The sequence below is a fragment of the Anabrus simplex genome, chromosome 1 (genome assembly GCF_040414725.1).
Source record: "Anabrus simplex isolate iqAnaSimp1 chromosome 1, ASM4041472v1, whole genome shotgun sequence".
Taxonomy (NCBI): domain Eukaryota; kingdom Metazoa; phylum Arthropoda; class Insecta; order Orthoptera; family Tettigoniidae; genus Anabrus; species Anabrus simplex.
Window position 1 is genome coordinate 445401097 of NC_090265.1, and position 24052 is coordinate 445425148.

Consider the following 24052-nt stretch of genomic DNA (forward strand, 5'->3'; position numbering starts at 1 on the left):
AGAAGAGGAGCTGATGTTGGTAGTGATCATCATCTAGTAGTACTGAGTTCAAACTGAAAATAAAGGCTGCATCAAAGAAGTTTGCAACAAGAAAAAAGGAGGTTCAACATACAAAGGTTAAACATACAAAGGTTAAACAGTGAAAATAGGAGGAAAGAATTTAGTCTGGAGTTGAAAAATCGGTTTGAAGTCCTTTCAAATCTCGAAAAAGAGGAAGAGTTGAGTGTGGAAAGAACTTGGGAAAATGTTAAGAACACTTACATACAAACGTGTGAAAAAGTAATTGGTTATAGGAGCTAACAACAGAAAGACTGGATGTCTGAAGAAACATGGGATTTAATTGAAAAACAAAAAGAGGCAAAAGCTATAGTAAACCAAAGCAGAACAAGACAGCAGAAGTCAGAAGCAATACAAGAAGATGGACCGACCAGCAGGCACAAATTGCAGAGGAAGCTGAGAAGAAGGGTGATATGAAACAACTCTATACTATTACAAGGAAGTTGTGAAGAGGAGGTTATAGGAAGAGTAAACCACTGAGGGAAAAGCAAGGAAATATGCTGTTATCACAAGAAGAACAAGTGAGAAGATGGCAAGAGTATTTTTCAGAAATTTTAAACAAAGATGATGGAAATGAGCAGGAAATTCAAGAAGTAAATGAAGGCTTAGATAGTGAAGACTCAAGAATAAAGCTACATCCCCAACAAGGCATGAAGTTAGGTTAGCACTGAAGCAAAGAATGGTAAAGCAGCAGGTATAGATAATATAGATCCAGAAATCCTAAAAGTGGATGAAGAGGCCACCATTAATTTGCTGCTACCATTACTGGGGAAAATATGGAAAGAAGAGAAAATTCCAGCTGATTGGAAAGAGGGCTTGATCGTGAAACTCCCAAAAAAAAAAAAAAAAAAAGGTGACACCACAGTGTGTAAGAATTGGAGAGGAATATCACTACTGAGCATACCTAGCAAAATTCTCTCTAGAATAATTCTAAACAGAGTAAAGGACTCAATTGAGCAGCGTCTTCGAAAAGAACAAGCTGGTTTCCATAGACAACGCCGCTGCGTTGATCTAATAAATACGCTAAGAATAATTATAGAGCAAAGTAATGAATGGCAGGCCACATTGTAGTTGACATTCATAGACTTCGAAAGAGCATTTGATTCAGTAAATAGGACCATAATGTGGAAGACCTTGGTGAAATATGGAGTACCGGATAAGATCTTGACTCATGAAGGCAATGTATGAAGGGTATAGATGTAAAGTAGTACATGAGGGAAAACTTTCAGATTATGTGAATGTCATAAGTGGAGTTCGCCAGGGATGCGTTTTCACCAACAATCTTTTTAGTGGTGCTTGATAATGTTATGAGAAATATGTTGGGTGGAAGGAAAAGAGGAATACAATGGGGAATGGGGGAAAGACTGGAAGATTTAGAATTTGCAGATGATATTTGTCTTTTGTCTTAAAGAATTAGTGATATGAAACACAAGTTAGAAGGATTACGGAAGGAAGCAGAGGCTGCAGGACTCAATATAAATGTTGTTAAGACCAAGGAAATGAGAGTAAATGCTAAAAATTGACGAAAGATTGTTTGTGGCAGGAGAAAAGATTGAAGAGGTTAAAACATTTACCTACTTGGGAAGTGTAGTGGCAACAGAAGGAGGGGCGGAAGAGGATGTGAGAGCCAGAATAAGGAAAGCAAATGGAGCCTTTGTGCAGCTGTATACAGTATGGAAGAATAACAACATTTCAAGGAAAACGAAAATAAAAATTTTCAATACAAATGTTAAATCAGTCCTTCTATCTGCTTGTGAAACTTGGAAGGTTACACGAACTATCACTAATCTCTTGCAGACATTTATAAACCGTTGCTTACGGCGCATCATAAACATCAGATGGCCTGAAATTATATCCAATGACGAGCTATGGAGAACAACAAACCAAGTTCCATTTAAAGTTAAAAATAAGAATAATTACAAGTTTTTATTGAATAAGTCTGTAAAAAACACCTGAACTAGTTGAGAAATTAAATAACTTTAAAATCCAACCACATCATTCTCTACACTCTTTCGATATTGTCAATATGTACCCCAGCATTAATATCAAAAAATTATTTCCTATTATTGAGAAGAATTTAAACACATATAGTTGCTTAAGCAAACTTGATAATAACAACTTCTTCATCTTCGACAATATAATTTATCAACAAGATGGTTTGGCTATGGGTTCTCCAACCTCAGGAATCCTAGCGGAAATACACCTAGACTTTTTAGAACACAATTTCATTGATAACGACGACGACTTTAAACACGTTTTATTTTGGGTCAGATATGTAGATGACACATTTGTGATCCTAGATGATAGAGATATCAATGCAGCATCTACTCTTAATAGCCTTAATAAAATTGATCCGCATATTAAATTCACTCTTGAAACATAATCAAACAAATCAATTTTCTAGATATTACAATAAGCAGATTACCTTCCTCATTATCATATATGATTTATAGAAAACTCACACATACAGCTAATACCATAAAACAAGACTCCTTTCACCCACAGACACATAAACGTGCCTCGTACAACAGTATAGTTAACTGTGCCTTGAAAATTCTGCGATCAAAGGATAACTTAAATAAAGAACTAAATATCATCCGCTCCATTGCCAAATTTAGTGGTTATAATAGATATTTTATTGAACAAATTATTAACAAATTTAAACACCGTCCTAACACAACACTCTTAGAAGATAATCCTAAACCACCTGCTTACTCCACATTCACATTCAATACAAATGCCTACAGTATTGCTAATGTCTTCAAAAAACACAATACCGTGATTTCTTTTCGAACTAATAATAGAAACCTTGAATTAGTACATAACTCCAACTCCTTAAATAAAATAAGTGTCTTTTCTAAATCAGGTGTATACCGATTTAAGTGCAACAACTGTAACTCTTCTTACATAGGTCAAACTGGTCGTAACTTCAAAATTAGGTACTTTGAACACGTTAATGCAATAAAGTACAACAGATTTTCCTGCAGTGGGGCAACATATACATGACACAAAACATATTTTCACTACAATAGATCAGGATATTGAAATTCTCAGCACACTAAATAAAGGCCCTCTCCTAGACATCACTGAAAACTGTTTTATACACCTTGACCAGTTTTTCAATCCAAATCTTAACCTGAATGATATTTCTGAGAAGCCCAATGCCCTTATCGATTTTCTTATCTCGATTTTAAATAACCTGAAGTTAACAAGCAAGCGTTCAATCTTTCACAATTTACACAATACCCTCTCATGCCACTTCCCCCTTCCGCAACACTCCCATGATCCTCCTTAGATACCCCCCCATTTTTCCTTTCCCTACCACCCTCTAATAAGCACTCATTATTCCACATCCTTTTCTCTATCATCTCCCATTCATTTATCAATCACCACGGCAAGCTGTTTCGAGTTGAGCCTCACATTGTAATTTTTTTAAATTTCTTCCTATTTTTTATATTCTTTTATTTGGTTTTATTCTTTTTTATGATTTAAGTTATTTTTAAAATTTATATATCCGCTTCGAATTGTCGAAATTAAGTCCTACACTGTTTTCCTAAGACTTCAATTATGTCACCTTTTACTCTTCGGCTGGAGAAACAAATGCCTACAAGACCTACCTAGCAACAACAATACATAACTGCATATCACAAGTTCAATTTCATAACGAGTTATCCTTCAAGTTTGCGTATTAAACAAGTCCTTTAACTCGTTAACGATCTCAAATACAACATCATCTTACATCTTCATATGTGAATGCGGCATAACAGGATTGTACTAGACCTGCTTATGAACTTCAACTGCATTTGTTTCGGCACAAAATAGTGGTGTTCTCTCTAATTGCTTCGGCACTAAATAGTGTTAATTTTTTGCCTGTGATCACTGTGTTAGTTGTTTTTAGACCTTTATGACTTAATTTTTGCACTGCTTTGCTAATTGGCTGATGATGACACTTCAAATGTGTTGAAACCGGTCCCAAATGAACAGGTTGTAACCTCTATTTGGTTCAACTTAACAACGGAGTATTGAAAGGCGGATCCTTCCTTCTATTAATATTGTATATAAACCAAGTTCCAGTCGCAGTGGAAATCAAGAGGAGGAAATGGAAATGGATAGGTCATACTTTGAGAAAGCTAGCGGGATCTATAGAACGCACAGCATTGGAATGGAATCTGCAAGGGGCACAGAGGAGAGGTCGTCTTAGGAAGACCTCCATGAGGACTGTAGAGGAGGAGGCTCTTGAAGCAGGGAAGACTTGGAAGAAAGTTAAAGCATTGGCAAGTCAACGACCACAATGGAGACGTTTCACAGATGCCCTATGTTCCAGTGGGAATTAGAGGAATTAAGCAATAACATGTTCCTCACAATGTCAATGTTGACTTAATATGTGTTTTTCATGTAAATGTTATATTTTATGTGCACCTTACGCAGGCCACTCACGAGGGAACTTACTGGCCAACATGCTCTCCTACGTGCTCGTCAACATGTTCTCTATTGCCCACACACGGAGACGAACTTCAGTTACACGCAAGATGGGAAGTGGGTAATATCTGTAAAAATGGCAGTGTTGTCTGGCAATTGCAATAGGCCTGCAAATAGTGATGGAAAAGGGTAGAAAAAGAAGAAGTATATGGACAACGCAGTGGCTATTAAATCACAGAAAATTCACCCATATGGATTTGTTGTGAGAACTGAAATCTACGGCACGAACAGACTTCCAGAACTATTTACGAATGGACGATAATACATTTGTCACTCTCTTACAGCTAGTGAGACATAGCATGAATTACTTGCAGTCGTCTTCTACAGATTTAGAATATATCAACAGCGGTGAAATTGAGAGGGTGACTGGCGTCGAGTAGTAAATAAACCTTTGGGTCTTCAATATTTACGTGGAAGAAAAACATTATTACGACAGACAGGAATAAAAGACATACAAAACTTATTACAGTAGAAATACTGGATGTGTACCTTTTCAAGAAACAATGATCAGTCATTGAACTGACTAGTGGATGTTAACAGTTGGATATTGTGTACCTTGTACTAAGGAAACTAGAATGTGATACAAATAACTAGTATCAATAATGATAATTACTTACCAGCGTATGACCCCCCCACCTTCACTACTGCTATAAACATGGATCATAGATGACATGCCATCTCGAACAATTTCACAATCGGCAGTGAATAAAAGCCGTAGTACCATAGAGACGGCTCATAAATGCCATTGGGAGATGCATCAGTACTCTTCGACGTTAACATTTTCCTGAGTTCTCTTCTGAACGACGCTCTTAGACTCTTTTTTTATTTATGAACTTCTTGTCCGCATTAGGATAAACACTTTGATATTTTTCCATTAATGTCTGCATTGCTTCATTCCTCAGATGATAACTGAAAGACATCGCGTACGCTGTATATTGCAAGCAGACCACTATCTAACTGGTTGTCAACACGTTGCAACATGTTACAATTGGTTTTATTACGTCGCACCGACACAGATAGGTCTTATGGTGACGATGGGATAGGAAAGGCCTAGGAGTGGGAAGGAAGTGGCCGTAGCCTTAATTAAGGTACATCCCAGCATTTGCCTGGTGTGAAAAATGGGAAATAACGGAAAACCATCTTCAGGGCTGCCGACAGTGGGGCTCGAACCCACTATTTCCCGAATGCAAGCTCACAGCTGCGTGCCTTTGACCGCAAGGCCAACTCACCCGGTTGCAACATGTTGAGGCAGTGCCACACATGGAACAACATGCTCGGCTCGTGTTGAGACTTTTAGTATTTCTTTGTGAGTCTGCAACTTGCTAGCAACTTGGCAGCATGTTGACGAACCAGCCCACACACGAGTGAACTTGGTGTAGCAACTTGTGTTGATGAGCATGTTGGCCAACAAGTTCGCTCGCGAATGGCCTGCTTAAGTGTATCTTTAGCTGAAGAAGGTCAAATATTGACCAAAACATATACTGGTACTGTAATTTTTAATAATTTTAAAATTGTGAAGTATTGAAAAGGGTGGACAAATATAACTTTCTGATATAGGAATAAATTTACTTTGACATAAAATCCTCAAGGAGAGGTTTCACTGTAATCCACTAAATAGTCAAAATAAAAAGGTACAATTCGAGCCCCAGATTCTATCTAGATAAATTATAGAGCTCTCATTATATTGTTACTGAAACAGCATCTGTAATTTACTACAAGCATATTATTATTATTATTATTATTGAATATCCAAAGCAGTTTAGGACCCTGTTTTACATAGTATACTACGGTTATAGTTAAAATGCAGATTCAATTTTACAATGAAAATCAAATCATGTATCTTATTGGCAGAAAATGAAGTGGATGAAGTTAATAAAATACTTGTAATAGCATGGCTTCTTAAACAAATGATATAGGGGTTTTGATAACTCAATGTTGCAATAATTTAAATGAGAGTTCAAGTCATGCCTTCTTTCAAATGCAGCACATTCAAACAGTAGATAGTCCACTGTTTGTGAGGATCCAGAGACACACATGTAGCCATCAGGACGATCGATTCCAAATCGATGAAAATAATAACCCAATTTGCCATGACCAGTCAAAAATTGAGTTATTTCAAAGCTTGGCACCAACACTTTACTTTGCAGGCAGTTGAAAACCTCAGGAAAGAATATTTCTCTGGTGACTTGGCCTCTAGTGGAAGAAGTCCAAATGTTGTTCCACTGATGGATTACTTGCTTCTTTATGATATTTTTAGTGTAGTTAGGTGGACATTTCATCATATGTAATTTCCAAATTAGATGTAGCCGCTGCTTTTGCCAGAAGATCAGTTTTCTCGTTTCCAGATATTCCACAATTCCCTCCAATCACCATTTCCTGGCTGGCACACAAATTTACAAGTCTTTCTCCATTATCATTCAAAACAGATGTGTGGACTTAGTTGAGCTGTGGGTCTAATAGCTATAGCTATTTGATTCATATTATATTTGTTATTTATCGCATTCAACACAGCTTGCAAATCACTTAATAAACAAGATTTCTTGTTGTTAGATTTGCACCATTCGATTGCAGATGTGATTGCCCAGAGTTCAGCCAGGAAAATAGAGCAAGTGGAAGAAAGTTTGTATTGGGATGAGAACACCTCAAAATCGTTTTCATGAACAACGAAGGTGCATCCAACTTTGTCCTGTTCATCTGTGCTTGGTATGCAAGATCCATCTGTGTAAATAAAGCAGTCATAAATGAAGTTTTTGAAGAGACTTGGGTGACTGTAGAAAATGACAAGGTTGTTCTAAGAGTGGCATTCAGAATGGGCATGGGTGATACTTTGTTTTTTTTTTTTCAAAAAAAGTGAGTTCAGCTTTTGCTATCGCCATCAGAAATAGTGGCTCAATGCCTGCAATAAGAAGAGCTGAGTCAGTAGAGGTAGTGTGGTAAGCACGGGAAATACGAAGAGCAAATCCTCTTTGAATTTGCATCAATTTATGGTGAGCCCATTTTTTCTCAAGTGTCGTTCGAAAAGAGGAAGCACAATACAATATCAGAGGTACAAACGCAGTATCATAAATAATTCTTAGTACCTCTGAATTTAGTCCCTAAAGAGGTCTGCAGGCAGTAGCTTAACCTTGCATAAACTTACTGCCTTTCTGTTGTAATTTGTTGAAATGGGCCCTGAAGGTTTTCTTCTTGTCAAGCACAACTCCCAGATAAAGAATATAATTTTCCATAGAGATATTCTGTACATTCATTGTAATTTTAGGTTTTCTCAGTTTCCTTCTCGTAACAAGCATGGCCTTCGTTTTCTGGGGATTTAATTGTAATTTATTATCACAACCCCAAGTAAATAAAATGTCAAGAGACAAATTTGCTCTTACTTTCAGGCCCTGTACATTATCTGCTTTAATTAAAAGAAGGTTGTCATCAGTGTAGGCCACAACTTTACAATCAACAGGAAGACAAAGTTAGAAGGTAATACCAATATATTGGTTATATTATATTATATAATTATATTACTAGCAAGATACCCGTGCTTTGCTAGGGTATTATACTGAAATTTATAATTGAATGCTTATCATTTTATATATAACCTGCTGATATTCGCAATATGGCTCGTTTTCTGAGAGATTACAGCAACGTTCCTCCCATATTTGAATCTTTTTTCCAGCAATCGATTTCATACTTCCCGGGCTAGGTCCAGGTATTCCACCTGGTCAGTTGGGTCCCTAAATCTTTGCCATGTTTTCCTATAAGCATTTTTAATGTGGATCAAATCCTTGAGGAGATCCGGCGTGGTGTCGTCTTGGGTGCCTTGGCGGTACTGAACCGGCGGCCGGACTGCAATCGTAGTCATTACCCGTCCAGGACCCGTTCCCAGCATGGTTTGCACATTTTGACGACGGTCCAGAACATTATTATTATAATAATATTATTATTATTAGGGTGGGTGAAATTAGTTGAATTTAGGTATTATTATTATTATCATTATTATTATTATTATTATTATTACTGATGTTCTGGACCCCACAGCAAGACGCAAGACCTCTACTTGGCGGTAAATTACATCTGCTGCCATTGTCATTGATGACAGTATGACCAGCACCATTGTCGCCCGTAGGCAAGTGCGCAGGACTTCTGGTGATACGAATGACATACTTCCGTGTATTATTGACCTTATTATAGAAGTGAACAATTGCACGGTCAATCTTACACCTATCGTTTATTTCAAATCTGTTTAAGTTTTTATTTATATGCCAGAAGAATCTACTGTAATCTAAGAAGGTTCTCCAAAGGAAAAGATGGCTCTTGAACACGAACCCAGAAAAGATTAAAAATGATCGGTTTATGATCAGAATAAGTACATTGAAAATCCACAGCCTGTTTCCAGTCATTCAAGCGGGTCAGGAATGGAATAAATAAGCCCCCAGTTAGCGGTGGGGATAGGAATTGTGCCAGCTGCACAAGCCTGTTGCACTCCTCTGGGGCAATGATTAATGAATGACAAATAAAATGAAATTATATTAGAGAGTGTTGCTGGAATGAATGATGGCGGGGAAAACCGGAGTACCCGGAGAAAAACCTGTCCGGCCTCCTCTTTGTCCAGCACAAATCTCACATGGAGTGACCGGGATTTGAACCACGAAACCCAGCAGTGAGAGGCCAGTGCGCTGCTGCCTGAGCCACGGAGGCTCCTTATAAGTACATTAGGAACAGTAAAATCAATTGGTCTCACCTCCGTTTTCACCCCACCGCGGTTAAGTTGATTTACCCCCCCCCACAAAAAAAGAAGTTCACGTGTATTACCTTCAGTTTTGAGATATAAGTATTCCCATAAAAATAATGCACATTTTTCACTTTCACACCCCGTCCCCCCTTAAGTGAATTTTTCAGCAAAAAAGATTTGTTTCTTTAATAGTAAAGGATCTTCTTCAATACCGATTATCTACAGCTTTTGAGATATGTGTCCTCATGAAACGAATTCAACTCCTTTTCACACCCACCCCCAAAGATGATTCCCCGCCACCCCCCAAAAAGCATCGTTTTATTTTTAAAGAAGATCTAAATACCAATTTCTCACGTCTGTAACAACTTTAGTTTTTATTAGAGGTAAGTATCCTCATACAATTAATTCAAATAAATTTTTCACCCCCCCCTTCATTGGATTTCCCGAGAATACCTGTTTCTTTACTTTAACAGGAGATTCCAAATACCAGTTTTTACGTCTGTAACATTTTACGTTTCTGAGATATACTGTAGATTTATAGTCTTTCTAAAAATTCACCCCAATTTGTCACTCCTGTTTAACCCCCATTAATTAGATTTTAGCAGGTAGGAGGTAGGGACCCTCTTTGGAGGCACCCCTACCCAGGGAGTGGCACCCCTGCCTATGCGAGTCCCAGAGTACACTGACCCAGTGTGTAACATCTGGTATGGGTCCCAGTTCAGGGTTACAAGTGAAGACCTCAACGGCATCTACGGCGGAGAAGGTGGACTTCGGTACGGTGGAGATGGCGGAAGGGGCATACCCGTAGTGTCTGTACTCCAGAGGAGCGGCTATGAAAGGTGTCTGTCTCCATATTAGGGGCGGCCTAATTTTGAACCTAGCAGTAGGTATAAAATGCCTTTGGGTGTGGCGAGCCCATCGTAACAATAGCCTATATGGACAAAGCAGATATGGTGCCTCGGAAAAGGTTAGGACGTCCCCTGCTAAAAGCGATGCACAGCTCTTCAGGTGATGGGGGAACTGTGAAAAATGGGCAACCAGCACCAAACTACATCAAAATTGCAACAGTAAATGTACTGACACTGACAGGAAAGAAGAAGAACTGGTCGACTTCATGATAGAAAAAGATATAGCCATACTTGGACTGTGCGAGACCAAGAAGAGGGGTACAGGGGAGATCCCTCTGAGAGAAGGATACAGGCTGTATTACAGCGGAGGACCTGAAGCCAAAAATAGAGTGGCCATCATACTTAGAAGAGAAATCCAAGAATATGTGGAATATACAAAGTACGTCAGCGATAGGATGATGATGATGATGATGATGAGACTCCAGTTTGAAAATGGCGTGAAAGATCTATTTCAGTTGTATGCCCCACAAACTGGTTCCATAGATGAACATCTAGAGGACTTCTTAGAGGAAGTGGAGACAGATAGAAGATAAGGAAGTACTATTGATGGGAGATCTAAATACACAAGTTGGAATGGAAAGACAAGGAAAGGAAGATGTTGTAGGGCCCTTTGGATATGGAAATGTAAATCCAGAAGGCAAGTTGTTTGTGGATTTTTACATGAGGAATCAAATGATTGTTGGAAACACCTGTTTAGGAAGAAGAACAGTCAGAAGATTACAAGGTATGGTTGGGGAGACAGATGAACGAAGACCATGATTGATTATATAATAATAGAGAAAGAACACTGGAAGAACCTTGTTGATGTAACAGCCATGCCTGAAGAAGCCTTTGGTGGAGATCATAGAGTTGTGATAGGAAAATTGAAAGTTGGAAAGATTGAAAAACCCCAATTACGAAGAGAGAAAAGAAAGTATGGAAGTTGAAGGAGAAAAGCATACAAGAAGAATTTCAAAGGGAAATAATACCCTTGGTACCCAGGACAAAGGTGGGGAATGTTGAAGAGGAATGGAAAAGATTTAAGGAAGCACTGGTTGGATGTGCAGAAAAGGTGTGTGGTAGAACATCAGGAAATGTGAAAGACAAAGAAACACACTGGTGGAATGATAGGGTAAAGATTAAAGTGAAGGAAAAGAAAATGGCATGGAAAGCATGGAAAACATCTAAGACTGAAGAAAGTAGAAGAAAATATGTGGAGGCAAAGAATTTGGCCAAGAAAGTAGTGGAGGAAGAAAAGAGGAAAAGCTGGGCCTTATTTACACAGACATTGAGAGATGATACGCAGGGCAGCAAGAAATTACTGTATGGTATCTTAAGAAACAAAAAGAGAGATCAAGTAAACACCAGATTTGTGAAGGATGAAGGTGGCATAATTTTAACAAAGCCAGAAAAAATAAGAAATAGATGGAGAGAATATTTTCAGAAGCTGCTGAACATAAGAATGGATGACAGTCATTCAATGGACGACCAGGAAAGGCAATTAGTTGACGAAGAAATGGATAAAGAAATTACAATGAATGAAATTGAAATGGCAGTAAGAAAGATGAAGAATGGAAAAACTGCTGGAATAGATGAAATTTCAGTGGAGATGATAAAGGCAGCTGGAGCTGTAGGCCTGCAGTAGACATATCGGGTTCTCAGGAAGGTCTGGGAGAATAAGGAGGTCCCTGAGGATTGGCAAAAAGGAATAATCATCCCAATTTTCAAGAAAGGTGATAAGAAAGTTTTGAAGAACTACAGGGGAATTACTCTAATATCCCATGTTGCTAAGAATAAGGTTGAGGGTTGAGAAGCAGATACAGGAAAATCAGTTTGGTTTCAGAAGTGGAAGGTCAACAATAGAACCCATTTTCATTATGAGACAACTAATGGAAAAGCATTGGGAGTACGGGAATGATATGGTGATGACATTCATTGATATTGAAAAGGCATATGACAGTGTCCCTAGGACGAAAGTTTGGGACAGTCTGGTGCAAAAAGGAATTGGACAGGGATTAATAAAAATGATCATGGCATTGTATAAGGAATGTTGTAGTTGCGTGCAAACACAAGTTGGCAGGACAAGTTGGTTCAAAATAACTAGTGGGCTGAGACAGGGAAGTGTTCTATCACCAATACTGTTTACATTAGTCATGGATGACATCATGAGAACAGCAAAAGCAGCATATGGAGGAAGAGAAATGAACATGATGTTATTTGCAGATGATACTGTGATTTGGGGAGAAGACGACAGGAAGGTTGAAGAACAGTTGAATGTGGTGAATGGGAAGATTGAAGAATGTGGATTGAAAATAAGTGTAGAAAAGAGTAAAACTCTTGTTATGACTAGAGGGGAGAAAGAAGGGAAAGGTCAGATTAGACTTGCAGACAAGCACCTGGAAGTAGTGGAAACGTTTAAATACCTGGGGAGTGAATTAATGGAGAATGCTCGACTGATGCTGAGATTAGTAAAAGGATTCAAGCTGGAAGTTGTTTCTATCATAGTGTAAGAAATATGTTATGGGACAAAGATGTGCCAATGGAAGCAAAGGATACTATGTACAAGATGTATTACGTACCCATAACAACTTACGGAGCAGAAACTTGGACAATGACAAAGAAGGATGAGAGTCGAATACAGGCGGCCGAAATGAAATTCTTGAGGAGTATGATACAGAAGAGTAGAAGAGACAAAATAAGGAATGAGAAAATCCGGGAAGAAATTGGAGTGGAAAAAATGAATGATAGAATAGAGAAGAGCCGACTAAGATGGTTTGGGCACATAAAGCGAATGAGCGACGAAAGAATGCCAAAAAAGGTGATGGAAATGCAAATCCAAGGAAGGAGAGGCCGTGGACGACCACGATTGAGATGGAAGGATACCATCCAACGCAGCATTATAGAAAGAAACCTGGACTGGGACACAGTGTTGGAGGAGGAGTGGTGGAAAGACCGAAGAAAGTGGAGAGGAACCATATTTGCCCCTACCCGGCTACAGCTGGATAAAGGGAAATGATGATGATGATGATGAATTAGATTTTCAAAAAAAAAATCTTTCTGTATTTTTAAAGGAGATTCCATATACTAACTGTCTGGTCTGTAATATCTTCAGTTTCTGAGATATAAGTATCCTCATTAAAGACATTCAACCCCTTATTCACACTTTTCACCCCTCCTATTGGGATTTACAGAAAACAAAAAAACTACATGTTCTTTTATTTTTAAAGGAGATTCTAAATATCAATTTTTACATCTGTAAACTTTTGAAGTTTTGAGATATACACTAATTTTTAAAATACAACCCCCCTTTCACCCACCACTATTTGGATTTTCTAAAAACAAAAAAAATACATGTTTATTTATAAAGGAGATCCCAAATACTGATTTTCAGGTCTGTAACATCTTCAGTTTCTGAGATATAAGGATCCTTATTAAAGGCATTCAGCCATTTTTCACCCCTTTTCACCCCTACTATTGGGATTTTCCAGATTCTAAGTACAAATTTTTACATCTGTAAACTTTGAAAGTTTTGAGATATAGATACACTCATTTTAAAAATTCACCCCCCTTTCAACCCTCCACTATTTCGATTTTCCAAAAACAAAAAGTACATGTTTCTTTATTTTTAAAGGAGATCCCAAATACCTTTTTTCAGGTCTGTAATATCTTTAGTTTCTGATATATAAGTATCCTCATTAAAGGCATTCAACCCATTTTTCACCCCTCCTATTGGGATTTTCCGAAAACACAAAAAATTTGTGTTTCCTTACTTTGAAAAGAGATTCTAAATATCAATTTCTACGTCTGTAAACTTTTACAGTTTCGAGATACAGATACACTCATTTTAAAAAATCACCCCCCCCCCTTTTCACCCCCATTATTTGGATTTTTCAAAATCCAAAAAATACGTGTTCCTTTATTTTTCAAGGAGGTTCCAAATTTAAATTTGCATGACTGTAACCTCTTCAGTTTTTGAGATACAAGTCTCCTCATAAAAGGTGTTCAAGCCATTTCACCCCCCTTCACGGGATTTTCCGAAAACAAAACATTTCTTTATTTTGAAAGGAGATTCTAAGTAAGAATTTTTACATTTGTAAACTTTTAAAGTTTTGAGATATAGATACACTCATTTTAAAAATTCACCCACCCTTTCAACCCCCCACTATTTGGATTTTCTAAAAACAAAAAGTACATGTTTCCTTATTTTTAAAGGAGATCCCAAATACCGATTTTCAGGTCTGTAACATCTTCAGTTTCTGAAATATAACGATCCTTATTAAAGGCATTCAACCATTTTTCACCCCTCCTATTGGGATTTTCCGAAAACAAAAAAATACGTGTTTCTTTATTTTGAAAGTAGATTCTAAGTACCAATTTTTACATCTGTAAAGTTTGAAAGTTTTCAAATATAGATACACTCATTTTAAAAATTCACCCCCTTTTCAACCCTCCACTATTTGGATTTTCCAAAAACAAAAAGTACATGTTTCTTTATTTTTAAAGGAGATCCCAAATACTGATTTTCAGGTCTTTAACATCTTCAGTTTCTGAGATATAAGGATCCTTATTAAAGGCATTCAACCATTTTTCACCCCTTTTCACCCCTCCTATTGGGATTTTCCGAAAACAAAAAATGTGTTTCTTTATTTTGAAAGGAGATTCTAAGTACCAATTTTTACATCTGTAAAGTTTGAAAGTTTTCAAATATAGATACACTCATTTTAAAAATTCACTCCCCTTTCAACCCTCCACTATTTGGATTTTCCAAAAACAAAAAGTACATGTTTCTTTATTTTTAAAGGAGATCCCAAATACCTTTTTTCAGATCTGTAATATCTTCAGTTTCTGAGATATAAGTATCCTGATTAAAGGCATTCAACCCATTTTTCACTCATTTTCACCCCTCCTATTGGGATTTTCTTAAAACAAAAAAATATGTGTGTCTTTATTTTGAAAGGAGATTCCAAATACCAATTTCTACGTCTGAAAACTTTTACAGTTTCGAGATATAGATACACTCATTTTAAAAATTCACCCCCATTATTTGGATTTTCCAAAAACAAAAAATACGTGTTTCTTTATTTTTAAAGGAGATTCCAAATGCCAATTTTTATTACTCTAAACCTTTAAGTTTTTGAGATATATATATTCTCATTTTAAAAATTAACCCCCCTTTTTACCCCCTTAGCGAAGGAATATCCAAAAATCCTCCCTTAGCGAGCACCTACATGTTAATATGAATGTATTCCCAAAATTTCATTCCTCTATGTCCAGTAGTTTTGGCACGGCGATGATGAATCAGTCAGTCAGTCAGTCAGTCAAGACAAGTTATTTTATATATATAGATTATTACATTACATTATATATTATATTGGTATTATAAATTTACTCATTCGGGACAAATATTTCAGGTTCCCTTTGGAAATCAACATCTACATCATCTGATGGCCAGGCAGGCATCAATATTTGGTAATGAGACAAAGTCTCTCATAATGCATTGGCACTGCTGGTGGCTCCAAGTAGCCTATGCAATGGCCTCCACGGTATGCATTAGCCATGCACCTTGGTGGGTGTGTTAAGTATCAACTGACGAGCCCAACTTAGCACACTGAGGCGACAGCTGGCAACCAGGAATGAGTTAGCTGGAAAATTTATAATGTCCAATAACAGACCATTTATACTGGTATTATAAATGTACTCATTCGGGACAAATATTTCAGGTTTCCTATGGGAATCAGCATCTACATCAAGTTAGAAGGTCATCGTATAAAATGTTCCAGAAACCAGGACTACAACTAGATCCTTGTGGGCAACCCCTATTCAGGAGCTTTGAAGAGACTGCTGATCCGACTTGAAGTTTAACTTTCCAATTTTGGAAATAACATTGTATTAATTTATATAAATTTTTGGGACAGAGCTTCTTTTTCAACTGAGTCAGAACTTTTGGCCACCAGGCATTATCGAATGCACTGGAGATACCCAGTTATATTAGAATAGCTACTTCATGCATGAAGAAAACAGTCTCGTTCCATTCAACTACACTAAGAACAACATCTTCTGTCGATTTTTGTGGAGTAAATCCAAAATGGCATGACTTAAATGATTGTTGCTATATAAGTGGTACATGACTCGATCGATTATTAACTTCTCAAAAATCTCCCTAGAACTGGAAGAAGGCAAATAGGCCTAAAAGATTTAGCAGTAAACATTCTTGAAATAATGCCTTTAGGAATTTATAAGAAGTTATATAAAATGTTGCATAGTATAATATAAAAATGCAACAATTGGGACCTATTACCATCCCTCATACCTCTGTTGCTTTCATAGTGTCAAAACCAAGGATGTGTTAATCAATCAAACAGGTAAGCTATTAAACTTGAAATCATTCTTGAAAATATTAGCATTGTTAAAAGCAATGTAGGATTTTGTGATACATGTCAGAAAAAGGTGGTGGAAGGGAAGTACTAGTAGTGTGACCACATTTAAGTTACTGGCTATGAAAAACTTTTCTTTGGGCAATATCTGGTAGGCCTATATTTTTATACAATCAGTGTAAAATGGTGTACTTCTACCTATGTCTGAAATAAATAAATAAAAACAAATTATCTATAGGTCCTATAGGAAATAAAGTAGAAGTAATGGCTGTCTGTGGGTTTGTTCTGCTATAACCCAGAAAATCTTGTATATATTTCAATGAAATTTGGTGTACACTTAGGTGCATTCTTAACTTAAAATACTAAGCTATAAGGAAAACTCAAGCAAGGCATCAACACAATTGAACACTGACAAATCACACGTGCAACAGAAGTGAAGATGTATGTGCAGCCATCTCATGGTGCAGCAGCAAACCTGAAGCCCTGCTTTATCACTACTACTAATAATTTCATAACGATTTTATGTCTTGTATATATGAAGGAATTAATTTGCAGCTGAATTTGGGTACAACATTCTGAATTACCCAGTACGTTAATTTACTACAAAATCTTGACCTTACCTGTGGATCAGGCTCATATTCAATGTTATAATTCTTGGCAATTTCAATGAGGTACTTTTCCACAAGAAGTTTTGGTGGTGACTGGACACTTAGTTTATGTTTTAGTTTCTCAGATATAGTAGTAACAGCTTCTTCTCTACAAGCCTACAATGAAAAGTGATAAATACAGTATCATGACATGAATTCCAGAGCAGTTACAAGAAACTATTCTTTTCCTTTTTTGACACACTTACATCTGCATATTGACGTCCATACTTGTGTGCTAACTGATCTGCAATTACTTTCATCTCTGCTACATCGGACTGAAGTCTAGGAGCTACCCACAATAGACTTGATATAGCTTCAGCAAGACCTTCATCCAGAGTTCTGAAGAAACAAAATAGCATTCATAATGACATGATTAACAATATAAAATATCACATGATGAACAGTATGTAAGTCATCATTTCTAATATACCAAGCTGAATATGAAAATGCAACCAGTCAATACTTTTTGGATATTGCTGGTAGACTATTTATTGAAATGACTAAATAACCACTTCAGCTTTTCACCACTAGGCCTAATTCTTTCTTTCAAATAATTCTGGCATTGTATTTCACCTGTTCTGATCAAAGATTTGCACAATATTTCAATTATATTCTAAGCTTCATTCAAATAGTGATGAACTATTCGATTCATTTTACTGAATCAATTAATTTCATTTCAAGCCCAAAAGCCTATATCATGTCATTTAATTCCGTTCACCTTACTGAATCGATACAGTGATCCGATTCACTGATAAGACAGCAGCAACAATATTCAATGCTTGCTGCTGCCATCTGGTCTTCATTCTATGAACTGCTTTCATATGCGTCATCTAAGTTTCAGATTCAGGTTTCTCCTGCAGCTACCTCTTCACATTAAGTTTTGATGTTACAAAGCCTTTTGCCCACAGTGACAACTCCATTAAATAAGTGTATAGAATTAGATGAAAAAATATCTGTACACATAATCATCAATGATCTGCACTTAGAGCTGTCACCCAAGTGGAAGATTCCCTATCAATTGCTTGCCTAATCTTTTCTTAAATGATTTCAAAGAACATGGACATTTCATTGTATTCACGGCAAGTACACAATACAAAACAAATAAGTTTTAAAAAATTAAACGCAGGAAAAAATAGGTACTTGTGCAGTACTATACATATTATATTAGAGTACAAAATTTATGTTGTTAATAACAACAACAACAAAAATAATAATAATCTGACAGAACTCACATTTTATACATTCACTTGTGGTTTTCCATGATTTTCAAAAAGTAACAACTCCATTGAATATACAGAATTAGACGTATAAATGTATGTGTTCCCAATAACTAGCCTACATAGACTTAATATAAGACAAATAAGTTAAAATAAAATACATGAAAAAATACCTATCTGGTATTTCAATACCTCCTTAAACTAAGATAAGTACAAAAATTACGTACCGATTAATAATAATAATAATAATAATAATAATAACAACTGACGTAACTCAAATTTTATACAATAACTTATGGTTTTCCACAGTTCTCCAAAAGTCACAAGCCTATTATACACACAGAATTAGATGTAAAAATACCTGTGTTCACAATAAGTAGCATACGTATTAATTATAAATCAAATGAGTTGCTTGGTCGCATCAGCACAGATAGGTCTTATGGTGACAATGGGACAGGAAAGGGCTACTAGGAGAGAGAAGAAAGCTGCTGTGGCCTTAATTAAGGTACAGCACCGGCATTTGCCTGGTTTGAAAATGGGAAACCACAGAAAACCATCTTAATGACCGCCAACAGTAGGATTCGAACCCACAATCCCCTGAATGCAAGCGCACAACTACACGACCCTAACAGCACAGCCAACTCGCTCAGTCATCTTTGAAAATATGTCTTTCTATCAGCAGAAGATTTTCGAAATCGTCATATAGGCTACCCGAGATATACTGTAGCTCTCTGGTTTTCTGATTCAACATTTTTTTATTTAAGCTATTGCATCAGTCAGCTCACTCACTGCCCACGTACATCAGTGATCTCGTGATATGATTACTGAAGTCCTGTGCAATGATGCGACATACGAACTGAGAAAATACTGAGTGGTTCCTGTCGGTACAGAACAGACAATTTTGAGTGATCATGAGCATGACTCATAGTCATAGGGTACAGTAGGCTAGAGAGTTGAGATGAATTGTCGAATGTCAACTAAGTTATAATACTGATAAATAGAATAACCAAATAGCCTTCCTATTTACTAGCTAGATACTTTGGAATTATGTTTTGAGTACCTTTTCTAACACTCCAAATAAACCCATCTATTATTTAAACTTCCCAGTAAGAAGAGGATAGTAAATGCAAGCAGGTATTATTTTCAAATGAGCTGAGAGAGGAAGCCCATTATAGCGTACAATTCTTTCAGTGTGCTATGGCTCTGTATGTCTCGCTGCAGCGGAAGTTTGGCTCCCCGCCAATGTCCAGAGTACCGACAATGAACCGTGTGTGTTGTGTCTTACTGATCCGTGACTGCCACTCAGCACTGTCTGCTGCGAATCAGCTGAATCATGTGCCATGTGTTCGCCGTTCCTGTGAATCGTTTCACTCAGACGCTAGAATGAATTGATACACTGCTTCAAATCATAGGGAAACTTGGAGGTTATTGGAACATTGGGTAATTAGAACATTGCAAATGCAACACCAAGGAGGAGTGGTTCGAAAGGGATGAAAGTTGGGGGAAAAACAGAGTCGGCACGGAAGAATAATTGATGTTTATTTCAAACCGATATGCAGGTTACACAATGCGCACGGCATCGACTCAGTAGGATGTAGGACCACCGCGAGCGGCGATGCACGCAGAAACACGTCGAGGTACAGAGTCAATAAGAGTGCGGATGGTGTCCTGAGGGATGGTTCTCCATTCTCTGTCAACCATTTGCCACAGTTGGTCGTCCGTACGAGGCTGGGGCACAGTTTGCAAACGGCGTCCAATGAGATCCCACACGTGTTCGATTGGTGAGAGATCCGGAGAGTACGCTGGCCACGGAAGCATCTGTACACCTCGTAGAGCCTGTTGGGAGATGCGAGCAGTGTGTGGGCGGGCATTATCCTGCTGAAACAGAGCATTGGGCAGCCCCTGAAGGTACGGGAGTGCCACCGGCCGCAGCACATGCTGCACGCTGCACGTAGCGGTGGGCATTTAACGTGCCTTGAATACGCACTAGAGGTGACGTGGAATCATACGCAATAGCGCCCCAAACCATGATGCCGCGGTGTCTAGCGGTAGGGCGCTCCACAGTTACTGCCGGATTTCACCTTTCTCCACGCCGACGCCACACTCGTCTGCGGTGACTATCACTGACAGAACAGAAGCGTGACTCATCGGAGAACACGACGTTCTGCCATTCCCTAATCCAAGTCGCTCTAGCCCGGCACCATGCCAGGCGTGCACGTCTATGCTGTGGAGTCAATGGTAGTCTTCTGAGCGGACGCCGAGAGTGCAGGCCTCCTTCAACCAATCGACGGGAAATTGTTCTGATCGATATTGACGTGGCGTGCGGGGCTGCCACCGCTAGGCGGCGGATGCGCCGATCCTCGCGTGCTGACGTCACTCGGGCTGCGCCTGGACCCCTCGCACGTGCCACATGTCCCTGCGCCAACCATCTTCGCCACAGGCGCTGCACCGTCGACACATCCCTATGGGTATCGGCTGCGATTTGACGAGGCGACCAACCTGCCCTTCTCAGCCCGATCACCCTACCCCTCGTAAAGTCGTCTGTCTGTTGGAAATGCCTCCGTTGACGGCGGCCTGGCATTCTTAGCTATACACGTGTCCTGTGGCACACGACAACACATTCTACAATGACTGTCGGCTGAGAAATCACGGTACGAAGTGGGCCATTCGCCAACGCCGTGTCCCATTTATCGTTCGCTACGTGCGCAGCACAGCGGCGCATTTCACATCCTGAGCATACCTCAGTGACGTCAGTCTACCCTGCAATTGGCATAAAGTTCTGACCACTCCTTCTTGGTGTTGCATTTGCTCTGTCAGTCAGTGTATTTGGATTTTTTTCTAATCACCCTATCAATTTTATATTTTATTGTTATACATATAGTATTTATATGATAAGATTCTAATTACTCCATGTTCCCCTACACTCAGCAGCCAACACTACATTCAAAGGTTATTTATTTTCAATATCTACCAAGAAAGGACAAATAAGTCTTCTACCAAGCTTTGAAAATGATGAGAATTTCTGTAGTGTGTTGTGATAATAATAATCAGAATCAAGCAAAATTAAATTTTAAAGCTGTTTTTTTGTTTTTCTGCTAAACCACAATTTGATTAAGGCTGATGGTGAGAAATCTTGCAAACGTAAGCAAAATGTTTTCAGTGACATTTCATCTTTTCCGTTCCTTTCCACTCAATGGAGGGAGCAAACCCCGAAGTAAACCGACTGTTCTCCAAAGTGGGGGTTAATAATGTAATGATTTCCCCGTCCAGGAGAAAAAAAAAAAAAAAAAACTATTAGTGAAATCACCACAAATAAACTGAATATCTGTTGAGAAGGAAGACAACTAGAATTCTCCCCAGGCACAAAGTACCTTGGAGTTCAAGTTGATCGTTCATTCACATTTAAAAGACACTGTCATTCCGTCGGCACACTGAATGGTTAGCGTGCTGGCCTATGGTTCAAGGGGCAAGGAACAGCTTACTCTGGATGTTAACAGGATCCCCTTGGGGAGTACAAGCAAATGTGTAAACTACAGCCTTGGCACACTCTCTACAGCTGAGTACACTTGTCCTGTATGGACCAACTCTGCATTCCACGAAAGTGGCAACTGCTTTGAATGAAACAGGTCATATTGTCTCTGAATACCTGAGACCAATAAATGTAGAAAAGGTATACCACACTTATGGTATAGCACAGCACCACCCCCTATTGGACAGCAAGTAACAGGAGTGGGGGTAATTCTGGTTTAAGAGGAAGTACAACTGGGCAACTGTTCTCTGTTAATGCTAATCAGAAGGAAAATGGAAGATGTCCGACACTTCGAAGAATGAACATATCGGTAAAAGAAAGGGAAGGGCCAGGAAGGGCATGAAAATGAAAGACTTCCTAGGCCTAGCAAACTATACCGTCGGGATCAGAAAAGAACAGGAGTTGACCAGAGAGGTCGGATAGGAAAGATGACAGCAAAGAAACTGACATAAGTGGAAGCAATTCCACACTCAGCTAGGGAGATTTGTGGTCGCTAACCCACACTCTCAAGATGAAAGTCCCCTTTTACGACAAGCAGAGGATACATTCATAGTGAAAATCAACGTGTCACCTGTAGGTGACAATGGGCATTTCGATTAGTGAAACTTCTCATTGTAATTTCTGTTTCTCTCTCAACAGTTTGGAACTGCATGAGATTTTAGATTTCTCTACGAAGACCATTGTAATAGTGGTGAACCTGTTACTGATATCACCTGAATACCCCCCAGAAGTTGGCCATCAGAAAGATGAGGAGAGTGGTGACAAAGCTTACTGACTACAACGGCCGAAATAAACACAACATCTACCGTGGACACAGAAGAGGAGACACAATCACAAAATGCCATGACAAACAAAAGTTCATTATACCTGGGAAGAGACAAAGTTCAGACACAGAAACATGTTACAAGGAAATGGTATTATGATGATGATGATGATGACTAAGGCCTGGATGTTTATGACATGCCATATTTTTTTCTTTATATTATTTCCATGGAAAATACAAGTTAAGCACGATTTTATTAACGGTGACTAAAATTATGCAATTTTCATGGGCCATATAAAGTTATATTTTGGCTTTTGAATTATTTTTTTTAAATTTTCCTGTAATTTTTCATATTATGGTCATATTTCCTGATGAGTGTTAGTATTTTTATCATATTTTTGTCTTTTATGTTCTATTTTCGCATACCTGCTTGCAGTCGTTTCAAAGACAGATTTTTCATATCTCCTAATTGTTGTCTGTAATTTCTTACATTTAACTTTGTTAAAAGAGCCTCCATGGCTCAGGTGGTAGCACATCGGTCTCTCACCGTTAGGTTCCGTGGTTTAAATCCTGGTCACTCCATGTGACATTCGTGTTGGACAAAGCAGAGGCAGGACAGGTTTTTCTCTGGTTACTCCGGTTTTTCCTGTCATTTTTCATTCCAGCAACAATCTCCAATATCATTTCATTTCATCTGTCATTCATTAATCATTGCCCCAGAGGAGTGCGACAGGCTTCGGCAGCCGGCACAATTCCTATCCTCGCCGCTAGATGGGGGCTTCAGAAATATATGTGAATTAGGAGGGTAAGTTGTACAGAAAAAGACAGATAAGCAGAAAGCGACACGAAGGTCAGCCTCAACTGAACTCTAATAATCTGATGTAGGCCTATTTCAAATATGGGCCAATAACATCCTGCGATGTTGAGTGAATTTTTTCCCGTTACAAGCCAACCTTGAGTGAAAACAGAAGATCGCTCCTATTTGAAAACTTTAAAATGTGTGTAATTTGCTATTATAATTCTTTCTGATTGCCCATCAAAATGTGACATTTATTTCACTCTGTGCAGAGTCGAGAGTTAGGCTACCTCTGGATTGAGTAATTAAATAAATCACGAGAAGTGAGCGAGAGAGAAACAAATGACAGCGCAATCGTGCCTAGATGCATGCACTGGAAAATGGCAAGTCTTACTGAACTTTTGCCTGTTAATTTAAACAGCGGCAAGATTTTGAAGATTTGGAAATGTTACCAAAAAATTTCGAAGTCATATTTATTGTCATATTTTAATACTTTTTTAGGTCATAAATGCTTACATTTTTCTAACATGTTTAGGTCATAAACATCCGGACCCTAATGATGAACATTCCTTTACTCATAAAT

The 24052-nt window shown here is 38.2% G+C and overlaps 1 protein-coding gene across 2 annotated transcripts in view; it reads right to left on the reverse strand.

The window, feature by feature from the left end:
- Positions 1 to 24052, reverse strand: part of Ist1 (IST1-like protein) — a 103201-nt gene that overhangs the window by 77402 nt on the left and 1747 nt on the right. For both annotated transcript variants that reach the window (XM_067135201.2, XM_067135200.2), the window contains exons 2-3: positions 17371 to 17503; positions 17138 to 17281 (exon numbers count right to left, since the gene is read on the reverse strand). In XM_067135201.2, the coding sequence (XP_066991302.1) occupies positions 17138 to 17281; positions 17371 to 17503 (277 nt within the window). The remainder of the gene's footprint in view (positions 1 to 17137; positions 17282 to 17370; positions 17504 to 24052) is intronic.